Source organism: Copidosoma floridanum, unplaced genomic scaffold, assembly GCF_036245765.1.
Source record: "Copidosoma floridanum isolate Cflo_tuat_1 unplaced genomic scaffold, Cflo_Japanese_pri ptg000009l, whole genome shotgun sequence".
Taxonomy (NCBI): Eukaryota; Metazoa; Arthropoda; class Insecta; order Hymenoptera; family Encyrtidae; genus Copidosoma; species Copidosoma floridanum.
The window spans coordinates 2,488,492-2,506,334 of record NW_028321886.1 but is presented as its reverse complement, the minus strand read 5'-3'; the positions used below and the strand labels follow the sequence as shown (position 1 = coordinate 2,506,334).

Below are 17,843 nucleotides of genomic sequence, written 5' to 3'. Positions count from 1 at the left end.
AATATTGTACATGACACAGGAGGTGTATAAGTTTCTGTACAAGTAGGAACTGTTGCCGTTTAACATCGATCCTCCGCTCGATATGCCCAACCCGGTGGAGGCGGCTCGAAAACTTCGAGACTTTCACACCACCCACCCCTCGCTCCTACGGCAAAAATTTGTCATTTTTAAAGAAGTAAGCTTTGGAGACCTGCGCTCGATTTGAGAGCACGACTTTTTCCGCCCTCGTCAATCTTTTTAACTTCATTCCTTTCGCAAGACAAAAGAAGAAATTGGACAAAAGGATCAAATATCTGAGAAAGAGAGAAAGAGACACGGGCTGGGAAAGTCATCAAGAAGAGCTGGGACGAACAGGATGGAAGATGAATCATCTCGTTTTATCATAGTGACTCGCAAGCATTTTTCTCTTGCTCTTCTTCCTTGTTTGTACGTATTGTTATCTTTCAAGCTCTGTTCTTTTTTAAGTTTCATAAAATTAACAACCTCAATTTTCTTGATATCTTAAATTTTAATTTCCAGTGATGAACTGTAATTCTCTTCGATGACGTGTATCTAGACCCCATTTCGAGTGTTCCAGTGGTTTCCAGGAAACGAGCAAACTGAAACATCACTGAAATGATTTCCATTATCGAAAATGCTCACTTAAGCATCATTAGCAGTAGCACTACCACTATGTTTAACTTATCACATATCGTATTGTAATTTATTGAAATTGGCCATAGAATCGGACTCAAGAGTTTCTAGCTTATGTAAAATCTACGTAAGTTTGAAAAGAATTTTTAAATTAATCTTTGAAAGTTCTACTTCTGATCAAATTGCATTTTTCGTGAAATGACCCGAAAATGATTAAGTATGTGTGTAGCTCCAATGAGACATATAATTATTTTTTCATGGGGTGGTCACATAGTCATGTGATGCATCCAGACCACATCCGGTGTCATCCCACTAATCAAAAATGAGTTACGTAAATGTGTTATACATTTTTTTGTACAGTCCCGCAGAACTATTTTTTGATCGAATTCTCGGTGTTAAAGTACCGTCAACTATATCTGAATTACAAGTTTTCTTTCATCAGCTCGGATTAGAGTCGCCAACAAGTGAAAATGACATCGGTATTGATCACAATAGAGTTTATGCAAAAATAGGAGATTCAAGGGTGCGGTATCGAAGTAAGTATAGGAGCAGTAGCAGATGAAAAGCCGAAAGGGCCGCAGTAAAACGAGATGCCGGAGGAAGGCCTTCTCACGCAGAATGAACCACGTAATTCAGCGGCTTGGCTCGGAAAGTTGCGGTGCCCACCAACCAATCATCATTCCCACCCTTTCCCTTACACCCCACAAGTTGGACGCGTCGTAATGCGGATAGAGAGAAGTGACGCCCCACTACCTCATGCCACAAAGTTCGAGTGCACTTTTGCATATCTCTGTTTACAACAACTTTCTAGATGATCCCTTTGCTTGGAGCAATCGCGGGTTAAAAGCTTTTCTACAAACTCTCCCTTTCGTAAGGGATCCGGAAGCCTTTGACCCCCCGTTGTTTTTTGTTTCTATTTTTTTCATGCCAAATGAAAGGCCTGCACGAGAGAAGGGGGTTATTGCATTTCGCTTTGGCCAGGCAAAGGGGTGGAAGCAGGGAAGGGGGGCAATACAGTCACACACCGGAATTATCGGTTTCGCGACCAAAAGGTTTTTTACCGCTTCGAAAGGCTAACAGACAAAACGCATCATTGCCATTGGCAATGTTTTAAAAGTAGAGGAGGAATAACAGTTAACATTTACATGGAAAGTTTTTCAGAACCAATTTTTTCTGCTTCATCATCTCCCAAAATTGCATTACGAATCTTGTTTCGAAAAACTAATTTTGACATGCTTTGAAATGAAAAACCGACGAACCTCCATTCCATGAACCAATCTTCGCCGCAACAGCAACCCAAAGAGTACTCGTTTGAATAAAAAATATAAATTCCTAAAGGTACTCTGCTGCAGGTGCGTGTACTAAGTTGGTGGTAGAAAAAAAAGCAACTAGTCGGAAAATTCAATTAAAATCCTTGTATAATCCTCGAGTTGATCGGCTTATGCGGAGAGATAATATCGGAAAATCTGGATTATCTCATTCGGGGATTTACGAGGTTGCCTACGTAATGTTCACGGGGGCAAACCGAGTCGAATATCGTACCCGCAACCCCAAGACTTTTCGCGGCACTTGTACTGCTCTTTTCACGGCGTTTATACCTTCTTGCTCTCTCGTGGCTTATGCCCTCCTCTTTCACCATTTGTCGTGCTATTTGTTGTCTCTAGTCATTTTTGTCTTTGATGCATTTAGCTTTCGTATGCGAAACAAGTCATTGGCATGAAGAAAATTGTTTCTCGACTATTTATCACCTAATTAAATATTTCCTCTACATAAATTACTTATTCCAGTTTATCTGATGTCAGAAACGTTTGAGGTCAAATAAAAGTTTTGTTTTGTGCCAGTTAGTTAATTAATTATTTCACTGTATTATGATCAGTACATTGTGGGTGAATGTAATTTATGCGACCTTTATCTTCATTATTAAATGAATTAACCAAATACTTTTACAACTCGAGTGATTATATTGTAGCATAACGGATGCTGAATCTACGTTAAATAAAACTTTAATAACGTTTGTGTAAGTAAGTACAGCCATCCATATTTTACCTGCAAAATCTATACAAAAATAAAAAAAATGTGTTAAATTTTAATTTAAAGGAAAAAAGTCAAGCAAAAAAATTATTTCCAAAAGTTGACTTATTAATTTCTCAAACAAGAAATGTATGTATGATAATGATGAAAAACAACGAGTTGAGTTTACACAAAATGAGAAAAAAAGAGATAGAGTTGAAACGAAAAAAAAAAAAAAAAAAAAATCGTTTCGTGACGGCAGTAGCAGCAGAAGTAGCGCCATACGGAAGATAGAGCTTTTTTAAATCGCTTAAGTAAGCAAGATCCTGACGGATTGGGCTGCCTTTAGGACGAGCATAAAAGAGTTTTAAATCTCTCCAGCCCCTGGTGAGTCCCATCTTCCTTTTTTTCTGTTTTTTGACTTTCTCAAACTCTGTAAAAAGTCAAGTTGTTTGTGAAATTTTCTTCCATTGCTTTGCTCCCTTGTTCTCTTTGAACCGCTCCATCTCGCTGTCCTTCTTTTCGAAATTAATGTGATACATCGCTATTCTCCTTTTTGACCTTCGTTTCTGTCTTTGTGTTACTGAAAGTCATAATCTTGATCTCGAAATTTTTAATTTTAAGATGTATATGTGTTTGTCTCCCTTTCAGTAAATTTGACTGTCTCAAAACCCCGGAACTCCATCATTGTATCTGAGTTCAAGCTTGAAGTAGTTGAAGTAGTCATGTTTACACAGTATATCTATTCCCGTGATTGTGTCTTTATGTATACGTAATCGTCGATGCCTCTACACGAAGCACTTCAAAATCGGTTTATCCGCCTTCGAGTCGAGTTGAACTTTGACAACTTTGGAGTTGGCTTCGACGCGTTGGCTCAATCGTACTATGTAATTAACGCGTGTAATTTAGATACTCCAAACTGTATTGATCAAGGGCTTCAACTGAATTAAAGATAAAGAAATTTATTGTAAAGTAACACGTGAATAATGAGTTTCTTACTCGGGATAAATCCATTGAATAATCTGATAAATCAAATTTTCACCCATTGTATCGCCACTGTATGCTTTGGTTGAATTTCACCCCAACCGATGTAACGTGTTTTCATCCACTGGCAACTTTTTAAAGGCCCTGCGTTAGCCGAAGTTTGCGTCGTCGTCATTACGGCGAGTCACGGTACGTAATTATCTCCACGAAGAAGCTGGAAATCGAAAAAGTCGCTTTCTTTATTTTCACGCTGTCGATTACACCCCCCGCTGAGCCCTCCCCCGGGGCACACTGGCACATACACCCACCGGTGATTTCTCGTCGTCAGCAAAGTAAGTTCAAACTTTCCAAATTGAATCGCGTTTCCGAGACGCCGCGCCTCCTCCCAGAAGTACGTATATGAGTGCACGCTGCTCGAGAAACTCTGCCGAGTCAAGACATTTCACGCCCATTGGCCGTGCAACAATTAATGTGATCCCAGACAGACTCGAGAGACAACGGATGCCCCTTTTTTGTACTAGATTTTTCTTTTCTTCTTTTGGACATCCTCTACAATACCCTTTTTTCTCCTTTTTCACTATATTTATTGGACAACAAACAAATTTACCTGATGGGCTTGTTTATGATGGCGGTCGCAGACATGATTCACGAAAGTGCAAAAAAAAAAAAAAAAAGATTAAATCAATAAGAGTCCCACATGGAAATGCAACAATCCATCGTCAATAACAAAGTTTTGTGCGGTACCCTCGTCAAGTCGAGTTTCAAATGTCCTCGTGATGGTATGAGCTGTACTGATACCGATAATAAAACGTAAAAATTCCATGACCGTTTTATGCGAGAGGCTGTGCACTCTGAAGTCTTTTGGAGACTTCTGGAGTAGAATGACTTACAAAGTCTTTTTTAATGACTTCAAGAGTGAATAGCCTCTCGATTGTATGACCCTCTTCTCACCCATGTACGGGCATATGTGACACATTAATTTGGAAATGATACCCAAAACGCCCTCGCTAATCATCATCGGAGAACAAAGGCATGTATATAAATGTGCATCGACAAAATTTTCCAGCTGGCAACCTGCCTATCGTCGGTTTGAGAATTGAGCGACCACCACGACGATTCTGTCTACCGCGATAGTATCGTCAGCTGGGAGGACGAGGCTAGCCAAGCTCCCTATACTTTCACATCCCGGTCAGATCGTGTACCTAGTACCTACGCATGACAATCGAGCCGAGGGAGGCAAACGAAAAATCAATGCCCCTGCCGTACCGACCGAATGCTGCAGCTCAACCCCGTCCGATAAGTCATTCGTTGCGGATTTTTATTTTCGGTCGAGCCAACTCTGAAGGCCGGTTCGGAACTTTAGCCGCATGGGGGTGAGTATATTTGCTCGGAACATGACAATGGGCTGTTTGTCGTAACGTTTTTGGTTGAAGGGAAAAACTGAAGAGTAGTTTTTATTTATGTACACTGCACGTCCGATTTGAATTAAAAAGCATTCTTTAATTTTTACTCGCTTACAAATACAGTAATAATGTTGCTTGTGCGAAGTTCCGTTTTGTTTGATTAACGAAGAAGATTCACCGTTAGCGAGCATATATCTTGCGAAAAAAGGGACGCCAGAGATGGAGTAAACTGAAACTATTTTCGGACGGTATATAAAAAAAAAAAAAAAAAAAAAAAAAAAAACTTGACAGCTACAAGCTGCATGTAACGAATACCCAATATTTTTTCATTATCACCCTGATTCGATAGAGTGCACGTAAATACATTTAAAAAAATGGAGAAAAGAAAATAATCTTACGTCTAATAGATGTAAGTATTTTTCATCATAATTTTACGTTAACGTATCAACTTAATTACCGTATGCAAGTAAATGGCTACAAAGACAGATTTTCGCGCGTTCTTGTTGGTGTAGCTTTCCAGCAACTCTGCTGCAAAATCTGACTAATTTCGATCGAGTACAACAAGTATAGGTATATATCCTTGAAGTATACGTATATTTAAAGTCCTTCCTTACCAAGCAATGAAATTTCGAGTCCACAAAAAGTAGAGAAAACACGTTTTTCCCACTGGTGAATCCTGAGGTACCCAGTGTATGTATGTTCAAGCGCACGTATGTGCAACGTCAAGGGGTGGGTCAAGTGAGGGGTGGGGAACACTAAAAGGAGGATGAAAAGAAGAAGGTTGCTGCGCGCAATATTCCCTCGCGTTGTTGTACGTACGCGTTTCGCGAGTTGGCAGGACCGCCGTCGTTGGGCGACAGCTTGACAGAACATAAGCTCGCGACGTCGTTCTGGAAGCTTCTTTTCACTCCCTGCACTCCTGAATCCTGCCTCTACCACGGCTCGCTTAATTCTTTCCTCTCTCTCTCTCTCTCTCTCTCTCTCTCTCTCTCTCTCTCTCTCTCCGACACGTTGCCTCTCTCATCGTCTTTTCTGTCTGGAAGTTGAAGTTTATAAGATGCCTCGAAAGTGAGTGTGTATCGAGGGGTTCGAGGTAAAAGAGACGAGCGCAATAAAAGTATATATATACACACGTACAGAAGAGCGGAGAAAATTGGCTTCTGCGGGAGAGCTCTTCTTTTTTAAATAAAACATTTTTTTTCCCTCCCCCTCGCTCTCTTACCCCATCGTAGAACTGCGTACAGCTTTTCGAGTGCTTAATATTGAAACTTTTTCTTTTTTTCTTCGGATAAACTGAGTTGCTTGCTCCTACTTCCCTCCGTTTCAACAGAGTATTTATTGGTAAATAACACACACGCGTTGAACAAAAAAAAAACACACACACATCTTGAAAGTGCTCTCTCGTGAACTCGCGAACTCGCCTACCATCCGTTATCTTTAGTCTGCCTCGTCTCGGAGCAACTTACGCGCACTACACCCTCGTTGCGAAGAGAATGAATGATTAACAAGTTTGTATTACAAACCCCCGGAGCCGGGCTCGAAAAATACTACGTGGTAGTAGGACCCCACGCGGAAGAGTAATCGTCCAAGGTAGCTGTAATATCGAGCTCGAAATTTTCGCAAATACCGCGGCAGCGTGGCGAGCTCTTCTTGACTGCAGGGTCCCTTTAAAGTTTCGCTCGAGAAGAAATGACGATAAAACAAAGAAAAAAAAAAAAAAAAAAAAAAATTGTTACGAGAGTCGAGATGAATTGCCGAGAGACGACAAAAAATAATAATCAAATCTCGGAAATAGGTGCGTATGGAAAGGAGAGGATCACATAACATAGGATGGCTCGAGATGTGGAGAAAAAGCTCCTTCGCGAAAGGTGCCAGATTTTATCACCCCCTGACAGGCTGCGTGGTAAATGAATACCCCGTTTTCGTGAGCATTAGCTCGTCGAGGAGGTATAGGTATACGTATAGGTACAGGCAGAAAGAGAAGAAAAATGTCGAGGAGGGGCGATGTATAGTTTAACGGGCCGGGTGCTTTTGATTTGAGGCACGTAAGAAAAGCAACCGACGCTCCATCGTCGGCGGGTACATTGAAATCAGATACCTACGAGGAGTGAGGGGGAGTGCGTTAAACTACGGCTCTCTTCGGCTCGTGATCCGTGGATGTGCCGCGCCCCAAGAATACGAAACGAGAGAACCCGGGGGGGGGGGAGACGAGGAAGAAGAGAAAAAATACACAAGAGAGGGAGAAAGACGGCTCGGGAAATGGGGATAGCAGTTGCCCGCCTTCTCGGCTTTCCGGGGTCCATGCAGTTAACAGTGCGAAGGAGGTGGTGATGGGGGGAAGTAATTTAAGAGGCGCTTGAAACACGGGCGACGAAAAGCAAGTTTTGGTCGTTGTCGTTGCTGCTTGCGTTGTTTATTACATTTTAAATGGCGGAAGTAATGACTGAGCCGCACTTTTTCCTCACTATGGCGCGTGCCGTGGGAAGACAAAAAAAAATAGGGTCGGTGGGGGCACGACGCCCGCCAGTTCGGAAGGGTGAAAGCCTGGCTGTTCTTATTTTTCGTGGAGTTGGGGAAAAACCTGAGGGTTCAGGAGGGACACGGTTAATTCCTGAATTTTCGATCAAAGTGGATTCTCCAACGAAAGTGTTTTGGTTACAACAAATTTAATCACAGCCACGTAATGACAAGATGAAATTGATTTTGTTTTTTTTTTCCGATCTCCTCCATCCCAAGTACGATAAAAGTGGGAAAAAATAACACGCTCTGATTTGATGCTAAAAAAGCAGTGCTGAAATACCTGAAGTTTCGTTTTTCCATGACAAAAAATATTTAGTATATTATTGCTACCCTCGTAATGGCAAAACCATTATTAACTGTATCTCTTTTTTTCCCCCTGAGTATTTCTAATCTGCACAAAAGATACTTCAAATAAACAGCTATATTTTCAACTGTTAATGAAAAAAGTCGAACAACTTTGTACTGACACCTTGCCATTGGGTAATGTTTATTTTTTTTTTTTTTTTTTTTTTTTTCAATCGAAAAAAAGATACACTAAAGATAAACTTGTCAAAAGTAATCGTTATTTTTCACTCCAGGAATGCCAAGATAGTAAATGCATCGAATAACGTTACTTGTCTATTAGAGCTCGAGCAAACAGGAGGCGGTAAATTATTTAGGGGATTGTCAAACTCGTCTTCCAACGCATTAAGCCCGATTACCCTCGAGACTAATTCGAGCTTTCGACTTGATAAACTAATTTTAGACCCACACAATGAATAAGCACACCTTGAGTGATCGCAATGAACGAAAGTTTATTTACACTTGACGTGGAAAAGAAAAAAGATGTTCCCCGACGATCAACGATCAACTGTGAAAATACAAGAAATCAAAGAGATTTAAAATGAGAAAAAAGCTCCGTTGTTTGAAAATCCCGTCTAAAGGAAAAATAAGGATAACACTTTTCTGCACACCTAATTATAGTTTACGTCTGTGCGTGGAATAATTTCTTCCTGCGCTGAAACCCCCCCTCGCACAGTTGGAGCTTCAACAGCGCAAGACCCGATAAGTGCGGGGCGTATTCGTTCGTTGACTTTGACGATGTGTACAAACGCTTAATTCAAGTCGGAGTAAAGACAAATTTGAAGTAACTGATGATGGGGATGAAGAAGAAGATATTTGGCAACTGTGATATAAGGAGTGAGGTCAGAGGTGACGGGGCGTAAAACAAACGTGGTTGGGTATCACTTGTACGTTTGTACATCGTTGCCGTCAGAGAGGTACAATCAAGGCCTCTCCCATGCAAACGCCGTCTTGCGTTTTCGATCTGCATTACAATGTACACGACGCTCGGCCTGCGGTGGCCTTTGAGCAATAATCCCGTCCCTTTGTCAGCTTTCCATATCCCCTCCTTCTCTCCAACTTGCTCCGACGAAAAAAGGCCCCCCTAACCACTTGTCTACTCTCGTTAAGTGGGTGTACGGAGTGCTGGAGTTGGTATTCGTTTGGATGCCACGCATATCCTCGGAAATGACACGCTTACGCTTTTGAAAGCGGCGCGACGCACCCTTGCGAGCAATTTACGTGAAAATAGATTTTTTTAAAATTTTTTTTAAATTAAAAAAAAAAAAAAAAAAAAACACGCTAAGAAGAGAGACGGGGCGTTCTCGGGTGGGCATCAATAACGCTCTTTTTATGCAATTTGGCCTAGTTCGAAAGCCCCGGCCGAGGGAAGGTGGAAGCCTCCTCCCGAAGCAACCACCGATCATTCGTACCTGCTCTCACGGAGAGGGGAGGGGATGAGATTCTCGGGGTGCAAGCAAGACTTGATTTATTTGCCGGTCGTTATTTCCTCTCTCTCTCTTTCTCCGGCTCGCTCGTTTCCCCGCGGCGTCTCGAAAAATATCGCCCGTAGGGAGGAGGCCTCGAGAAATCCCACCGTCCCGTTTTGTCGGACGGCTGGCCCACTTCAATAATATTAAACGAATAATTGGACCTACCTTCGAGTTCCAACAAGAAGCAAAGCTCCCCTCCGCTTTACCGAGAATTATAATCGACGGCCCCGGCCTCGCCGAGTTGAATTGCCTCTCCCTTATATTGTATACGTGCTACATACATATAAATAAGCATATCGTTCCGCTTTATACCTCTCTCTCTCTCTCTCTCTTTTCGTAAAAACGTGAGCACAACGATCCCATCACCCCTCGATCAAATTTGCGCGGCAAACATTGACTTTGGCTTCGGATGTATATATAGGTCTACGTAGCTTTGATACTTCGCATCTTATACACGCCCATCGTTGGCACAAGTACGATACTCTCGGTCCCGAGCCCTGCGATAAAACCGTCTACCTACACCGAAGAAACAAAGGAAAAACTTTTGCGTGGCCTCTCCCTCGCGCATCTCCACGTTCGTCATTCGCATCCCCCGGAGCATGGGCTCGGCAATGGTCATTTTATTATACCATCAACGGCAAAGACCCCGCTTTATTAGGATTTTTTATCGCCAAAGGCGCTACCCACCCTTCCCTACCCCCTGTCTTTTTTACCTACAAAGTCAAAGCTGTACGTGTGGATACGCACTTACAGCGAGCTCGAACGCATTATTCCTCGGAATCCGGCAATCCACACAATTGGTCGGTCGTGCTTTCTCACGTCCCTCCTCGTATTCACGTGCGCACACGTATACTCAAGCGTGTACAACATTTGTATTTGCATCCCGTTCATTTGCATCGCTCTCTATAGCGGTCGGTCGGGTGGTACGTGAGAGGCCAAACTTATTGGGCTCATTATCGCATGTTGTGCCTCATTCCTGGCCAATGAGAGAAGTATATATACCCATCAATGCTCATTGCTTTTGCGTGGCGTAAAATTTGGGCGTCTAATGATACGCTCGATACGCTCTCGAGAATGCTCAACCCTGTTAATGATCAGGGGTGGGTCTTGGTGTACTGTTTCTGCCTTCGCTATAGATCGGTTTTATACCCACTCGTGAGAGCTTCCATCGAACCGTAAAGGGTTTCTGCATCACGATGCGAATTCCACGTTCGTTCGCATAAGTACACACATACACACACACACACACGCGCACACACACACACACACACACACACACACACACACACACACACACACATATATATATATATATATATATATATATATATATTTATTTTCTATCTCGCATAGGGCTCTTGTCCCTCCGCTAGTGCGACCATCAACTGCGGGGGGCCGAAAACACGTGGACACGGGTATAAGGACTGGAGAACGCATGCGTGGGACGACGCCGTGGGCCGTGGGTGCGAGCGAGCGAAGAGAGAGATTACAAATATATACGGACGGCGTGGGGACGTTTCTTGGCTCCAAGATCAGTCCGCATCAGGCGGGTGGCTGAGCCTGCAGCCCAAAGTTCGGTAACCCACACCCACGTGAAATATAACTCCCTTACGCGCATCTTCCAATGTATCCTCGTTACATTGTTTCGTGAGTGCAGCTTTTTTTGCCAATACTTTTCGTCACCGTCGTCTTTCCAAGTTGTCGGAGAAAAGTACGTATCGGTATGATGACTGTCTCGCTCGTCCTGGCGGCCTACTGTCTCGTCCTTCTCGACGCCGTTTACTGTAAGTACCTCGAAATCGTCCAGTTACTCATCGTCCCGTATACCTTATACTTTTTACAATTACTTTCGAATGGGTCATCATGACTACATATACATACTGAGCGCGTAGTGCACCGCTCCCTAGGTGTACGGACGGCGCGCAAATTTAAATTCATTTCTACGTTGCTAGGGAGACAACTTGAGCGCATTCCCAAGGACAAGTTTACTAATTGCCCGTGCGCGCCAGTGCGGCTTCTTTTTACCACCTTCCCTCTCTCTCTCTCTCTTTCGGCTGTTTACCTGCTTTGCAGTGTACGTGTATACATGCACACGTCCTCGCGAGAGTGTTTGCCATCTGCAAAGAGGAAACTAACTCGGAGGCGTGGGGTATAGGTACACCTATATGCACGATGCGTTACTTTCTCTCCCTTTCGGCTCTCCTGCCAATGTCCATAAGCACGTGTGGGGGGCTGTTGTATACCTGCCCCGCACAACTGCTCCCACCCCCGCCGCGGTTATGCAAACAGCACAACAGTACACAAGTATAACCGCACGTACGTACGGGGTGCCCTTTGGCACGTATACACTCCTTTCTAAACTTCAATTCACCACCGTACTATGTACAACACGTACACAGCGCGCCACCGCACCCGTTTCCCATTACTTTACTCCGACAACTGTAGGATAAGTATCATTCCTCGCCATCGCGCGTAATCGTATTTACATAGAAGGGGTGTATTTACTTATAATTATTCTTTTTCCTGTCTTTGTTTGTGACTCCTCGTCAACGCTGTCGCTGCTCCAGCACGACTGCCAATCTGTATCGGATGTAGTACATGTGCTCCGTGTACCTATGAACACAAACAAAAGTACAATGTGACTTGTTACCGGGTTTCCGGACCCTGCTGTTGTTTGATTTGATTTTTCTTTTGTCATCCCATCTTTTTTTTTTTTTCCCCATCAAACGTATGTATACTTTCTCTTCTCTTTTCATGCGCTCGTGATTGCTTTTGCTTCATACGTTTTTCGCGCACCCAGCCTAAACGAGATTTTCTTACTATATACACTCACCGACGGTCATTACGACACGCGTGCCTCGTTGCAACGAGTCAAGTTTTAAAGTACATTTTCTACCCTTGGCCGTTATAAAAAGCGTTGTCGAAATCTGCCCCCAACAGGCGCACCTCGTCGATAACCTTCATTCGGAGGCTTTGTTTTTTTGCATCCTCGCCTGCGCTTTTTTATCTTCCCTCCATCCTTCCTGCACAGCTTGGAAAGTTCGATGCAGAGCCGGCGTCTTCCTCTCCTTCCTCCTCCAGTATACAATGACATAACTCTGCTGGTGCTCCTGTTGTGTAGCCAATCTCGTTTCACGTCATTCCAAATCTTGACGGATGACTTGCCCGGCCGATTTCTCCTACCTTGTACATGGAGCGCATTATAGAAGTTGCAACAGTGGCAGATACGTACAAGTACGTATGGTGGTGTTGAGATGCCGGATAACCTTTCGTCGTTTTGTTTTCGCAATAGGCGGAATAATAGGCGGGTGAACTGATTTACATCGCCAGTGTCCGCCGTAGATGACAATCAGGTGTATAAGCTCGTTCATTTGATTGTACCACGGGGGACAAAGTATACCGCTATCAACCCATTCGGGCACCTTCGCCCCCCCCCCCTCACCCCCTTTACTATGCACCCTCGCTCTGTACAGTGTACGTAAACACGGAGAAGGGTATGTACTGTAAAACTCAATTGGTAGGCCGTGTCCGTCGAGTTATATTGATTCTTGATAATTAATTTCAGCGCGTACAAGTACTGAGGCCAATGTTCAACTCTGTTATATAACATACGCCAATAACAAGAACAACCGGCGAACAAGAAGTCATAATGACGATGGAGTTATCCCGCAATTAAAAGTTTTTCCCGGTTACTTGAACGCTACCTTCGAAGCCGGGCTTGCACAGGCTATATATATGTATATATGTACGTATTCGTGCGTTGGGCCCTTCGCGAATCTTGAAAATTAAGTTTGATTACGTAATTACAGGCTTGTCGCGTCGCAAAGGGGTGGGGATTTCCATTACATCTTTGCTCTCGTAGCGCACTTTTTTCTCGTGTTCATCCGGGAAATGGCTTGTCGTCCGCGTGTGTATTATGCAAACGGTGCGCGATGAAAGCACGTATATGGAACATTCCACCGAGTCTTTTTTTTTTTTTTTTCATTATTGCTTATCTAGATGGAGAAGCCTGTAAAAGTTCCAAAATTCAAATTGCACGTGCAAACAGCAACGTTTAGTTGAAACTCAATTAGATTCCGCGCCTCTGCCGGTGCCGATTTCCTTCGTCAAAAGTAAACTGCTCGCGAGTACTGCGGGTCTTATGATTTACCGTGAGGCCAAGTTTCCCTCACCATAATATTTTCCTCCGATCCACTTGTCGAAAATTTCGCTCCCGCAACTTGTGTGCACTATAGCCAACTGTACAAACACACGAGTCGCTTCAAAGCCATGGAATAGCCTACTTTTGTTTCCAACATTTTCCCGCGAAACTGCGCCAATCATAAGTAAGTACGCAGCCTTTGGCGGAATGATCCGTGTACGCGCGCAAACTCCCTATGCTCCCGAGAGCCGGATCAGCAGTGCTCGACCCCCTCACCCCCTTGCTTCCAGCGCTGTCCTGATTTAACACCCGTCATCCCGCGGACCCTTTCTTTCTCACTCCGCAGCTTTTTAGCGAAATTGCTTTGCGACTCGGCTCTCCCGGTTCATAATTTTCGTCCGTGTACGCCCCAAACTTATATTTTTCATTCCTCCGTTGGACCTCAAGTTTCCCTAATGGATTGAAAATTGTTTCCAATACAATGTATCCCAGATGGACAATCACCTTGAATGCGGCGAGCTCGCAGACTTGGAGAATTTCGACCAATGTGTACTGTTACACCCCTGCAACGAAAAATTGCGAGTGCAGCGATCCCCGCATACCCGAGCCTCTTAAGCTCGGGACGACAAAGACGGTGTTCGAATTCTTCTCCGTCCCTCGGATTCGTGTTTCTCGGGAAATACATTGCCGTAAGACTTTCATCGTTGTTATCCCTCCCACTGTACGGAGTGTATACGCCATCCCTCGGGCATAAATCCATTAGGAGGCTCCGGTATTCCTGACTGGCCGGAATCGGGAGAAAGAGACGAGGGGAAAGACAAATCGAGGATCCTATGTGTACACGTTGGCCGTCGTTCAAGCGGCCGATCCTCGATGATACGAAAAGCGAGGCGCGTCTATACTAGTACCTACGTCACATGGACACCCTCTCTTTTTGCCCATTGCATACATCCGTAAAAGGTGAACCAAAGTATTGTATACCTATTTATTTATTTATTTTTTTTTTTTAACTTTTTTTTTGTTTTCTTTTTTCAACTCTGCACTTTACACGGATACGCTTAGAGAAGAGGAAGGATAAAGGAAAAGATGGGTGGTGACGCAATGAGAGAAATGTGTTTGCACACTGGAGCCCCGCCAGATAATCTGCGACAATAAATTCCCTACCCTCCCTCGTCTGGTCCTTTGCCGCGTGTGTGTTTGTCCACGTGTCCATGTGTGTGGTTGTATACCCATGAACCATCGGTTCTCGTCTCCTGTAAGTGTACACGTCGAGGCTAAGATATCTTTCGCACGACTGGACCCAGTAATACGTGTGTATTCGCACACCCACGTGCACACGACTCTCCCCCGCCACCCCTATCAGCGAACCCCGTAGTCGGGGCGACGACCGTCGATAATGCACTATCTTTTTTTTTTTCTTTTCCTCTTCTTTTCCACCACTTTGTTTGCCTTGCCGCAGCTCGTCGCGCATTCCTCCTACTCTTCGAATTTCCAGGCTCTACTCGCTTTCTAGGGCCACACGATGTTCCGGCGTCTCGGCCAAGTTGTACACCAGATAAAGTTGAGCGAAATTTTGCCGTGAATGTTAATGTAATGGAAGGTATTTTCCAAAACCCGTGAATCGTAAGAGGAGGAGGAGGTGGAAGAACACGAGAGGGGGGGAGAAACTTTCTCGCCAACAAATTTTTACAACTCGTGTGTAAATCTAAAAAATCTACCGAGGGCTGCAAGCGCTGTCCTCCGTTCAATGTGTATAAGATTGGAGGAACCCCGAGAACTTTCCAATTCGCCCCAATGAATACCCAAAAAATATACATTAGGCCCCTCGGTGGTGATAATAATAATAATAATTATACGGCAGCCCGTTGGAATGTATGTTTTATGCATAATATGTAAACGCGGGCTCCGAGACTGTACTCCCCGAGCCCGAGTTTACCCATCCAATCTGAATCCGAGCCGTCAAACTACGCGCCCAGCCAATCAATCAATCGGCCCGGCTCATCCATCCGTCTTCCTGGGCTCGATTTTTCCTCCCCCCCCCCTCCTCCTATTGTTTCCACCGTCTCGTCTGGGTACACGTATACTCTTTGCCCAAGAGAACTCGGCCGAGACGGGGGGGGGGGGTGGGGGAAAGATTACCTCTTACTCCTTTGTGCGCGGGGGAGCGAAAAGAAAGGAAAATGCACGGCTGAACGGGCGACGAGCTCGAGCGAGCCGTCGAGGAAAATTCGATTGCGAAATATATAGAGACGGAGCGCCGGCGGTCGTCGTCGTAGTCGTCTTTGTAAAGTAATAGTCAGAGCCGAAGATTTAGCGGGTGGAGAGAAGGAAGAGGCCAACTGCCTGAGAAATCAGTCCCCCCCCCCCCCGAATCGCTTTACATAGCCGGCGAAAATTCACCCAAGCCTTTTTTTTCTGATTTCGCTTCGTTTCCCGTTCCCCTTTTTTTTTGTCCCCCAGTAACCCGATGCTCTCTTGGGATTTTCAGACTCGATGATATGATGGTTGTCACGTTGTTGACCCGTGCACCGGGAATAGCCGTTGGGCGTTGTAATACAACGACTCCCAATGATGCACTACAACGTTGGGAGGGGGGCAAAATTGTACAGCGAATATTTGAGCCAAGTCAGCTTATCGCTCTCTCACGTTGCCGGTGCTGGTGTTTACCGTGGCGTATATTAGGTCTGGGCTGCATTTGCGTAAGCCTTTGCGCGCGTTGGAAGATTTCGCGTTAAATCTACTCGCAAAGCTCCTTATAACGGCGCCTGCAAAGTCTGGCTTCAACATCATTTCTACAAACGTTATATAATCCGCTTTTATGCTTATTTTTCGTTGTTTATTTTTCTCTTTCCCGCAACTTTCCCGGTTTTACGTTCATTCGAGCAAAACAAAGACAAAAGAACAAGCCACCGAGCAAAGCTTCGGGCTATCAATGCGCACGCTAGTGTACGGCAAAATGATCATTAAGCGCACAAGCAGCAAGTAATGCAATGATTTTCCGCAAGTTATAATACAAGTTTGGCCGTCGTTCACAGTGCGTTGTGGTATTGGCACCATCAACCTCTCGATTCCTCGTCCAGCCGCGTTTCCCCATTTGGCTGCCAACGAGAGAGAGAAAAAAAAAAAAAAAAAAAAAAACAAAGCGCAACAGATGTCAAGTATACTTGCGCTTACAGTATTTTCATACCCCACCGAAGCCCCCCTACTCTTGTTTGGGCGCAAATTTGGTTTCATACTTGTCAAACCCAAGGCCTGGTATCCCTTCGCCCTTCGGACTATACTCTACGCACAGCATCAGCCCGATGAGCTATATTATTGACGGCATCGTCACTTGACTTTTCGATACCGAATGAGGATTCCTTGTGCCACAAACGAGGTTTCATTATTTCGCAATAACGTCCAAGGGACGTTTCTATGAGCCTCGGCAGCACCGTGAATACCGACGGCAATCGCAACCTCGAGAGAGCCCACGTATAAACAGCATCACTGGCGTGAGCAGAGAGAGAGAGAGCTCCTCTCGCACGGTCACGGGGTGTGTTCTGGATCGAGAAGGATACACCTACGTGTATGATATATATGTACCGAGGGGTCACGGTAATGAGGACAAACGAAGTGGCCCAATTACACACGCGGTGGCGTCTCGCGCGTGTATGAGCCGTTTGGACTGCTTCATGAGTTATTCATGAAGACGAGGGGAGAGAGCCAGGAGCAGTGATCCCCTATTCCCCCATGTTTCCCCCATATTGTGGGATTAATCGAGCGTGTGATCTTTTTTTCTTTACTCTTGCGTCTCCGGTCGCGCGCCGATATAATATATATGTGCCACCTCTCGTTTGTTCAGCCCCCGACAAATAATACCTACCTCCTTGAGACGCGAAAGATATATATTTGCTTCCAACACACGCAGTGATATGGTTTCGATGCTCGTTACCCATGACGCCAGCTGCTCCTCCTTGTCCTGAAATCGGATAGCTATAGCGATCGCAAAACTGTTTTAAATTATTTATCCGTACACGCCTAATGGGTGACTTTTCTTTTCTTTTTTTTGTTTTTTTTTTCTCTTCACACGGGCGTATATTTACGTACGTGTGGGGATGCAGCTCGTGCGATGTAAATTCGATTTGTAGGGAGTTAAAATCCGGGGAAAACATTTCCCGAGGAGAGGTTTCGCAAGGCAAAGCCTGCCAGTGGAGGAGGGATTTCGAGAAACGTGTATGGCGGTGCTCTCTTTGCACGTAGCGCGTACGTGCGCGTCGATACTTTGCTTCGTTCCGTCTTCCTGTTAACTCTTTCTCTCCCTCTTTTTTTTCTTCTTCTTTTTTTGCCTTTTCCGATCTA

The 17,843-nt window shown here is 44.5% G+C and overlaps 1 protein-coding gene across 1 annotated transcript in view; it reads left to right on the top strand.

Moving 5' to 3' along the window:
* Window positions 1–11,018: 11,018 nt before the first annotated feature.
* Window positions 11,019–17,843, top strand: part of LOC106643544 (lachesin) — a 74,394-nt gene continuing 67,569 nt past the window's right edge. The window contains exon 1 of the mRNA XM_014358715.3: window positions 11,019–11,148. Within this exon, the coding sequence (XP_014214201.2) occupies window positions 11,088–11,148 (61 nt within the window). The 5' untranslated portion in view covers window positions 11,019–11,087. The remainder of the gene's footprint in view (window positions 11,149–17,843) is intronic.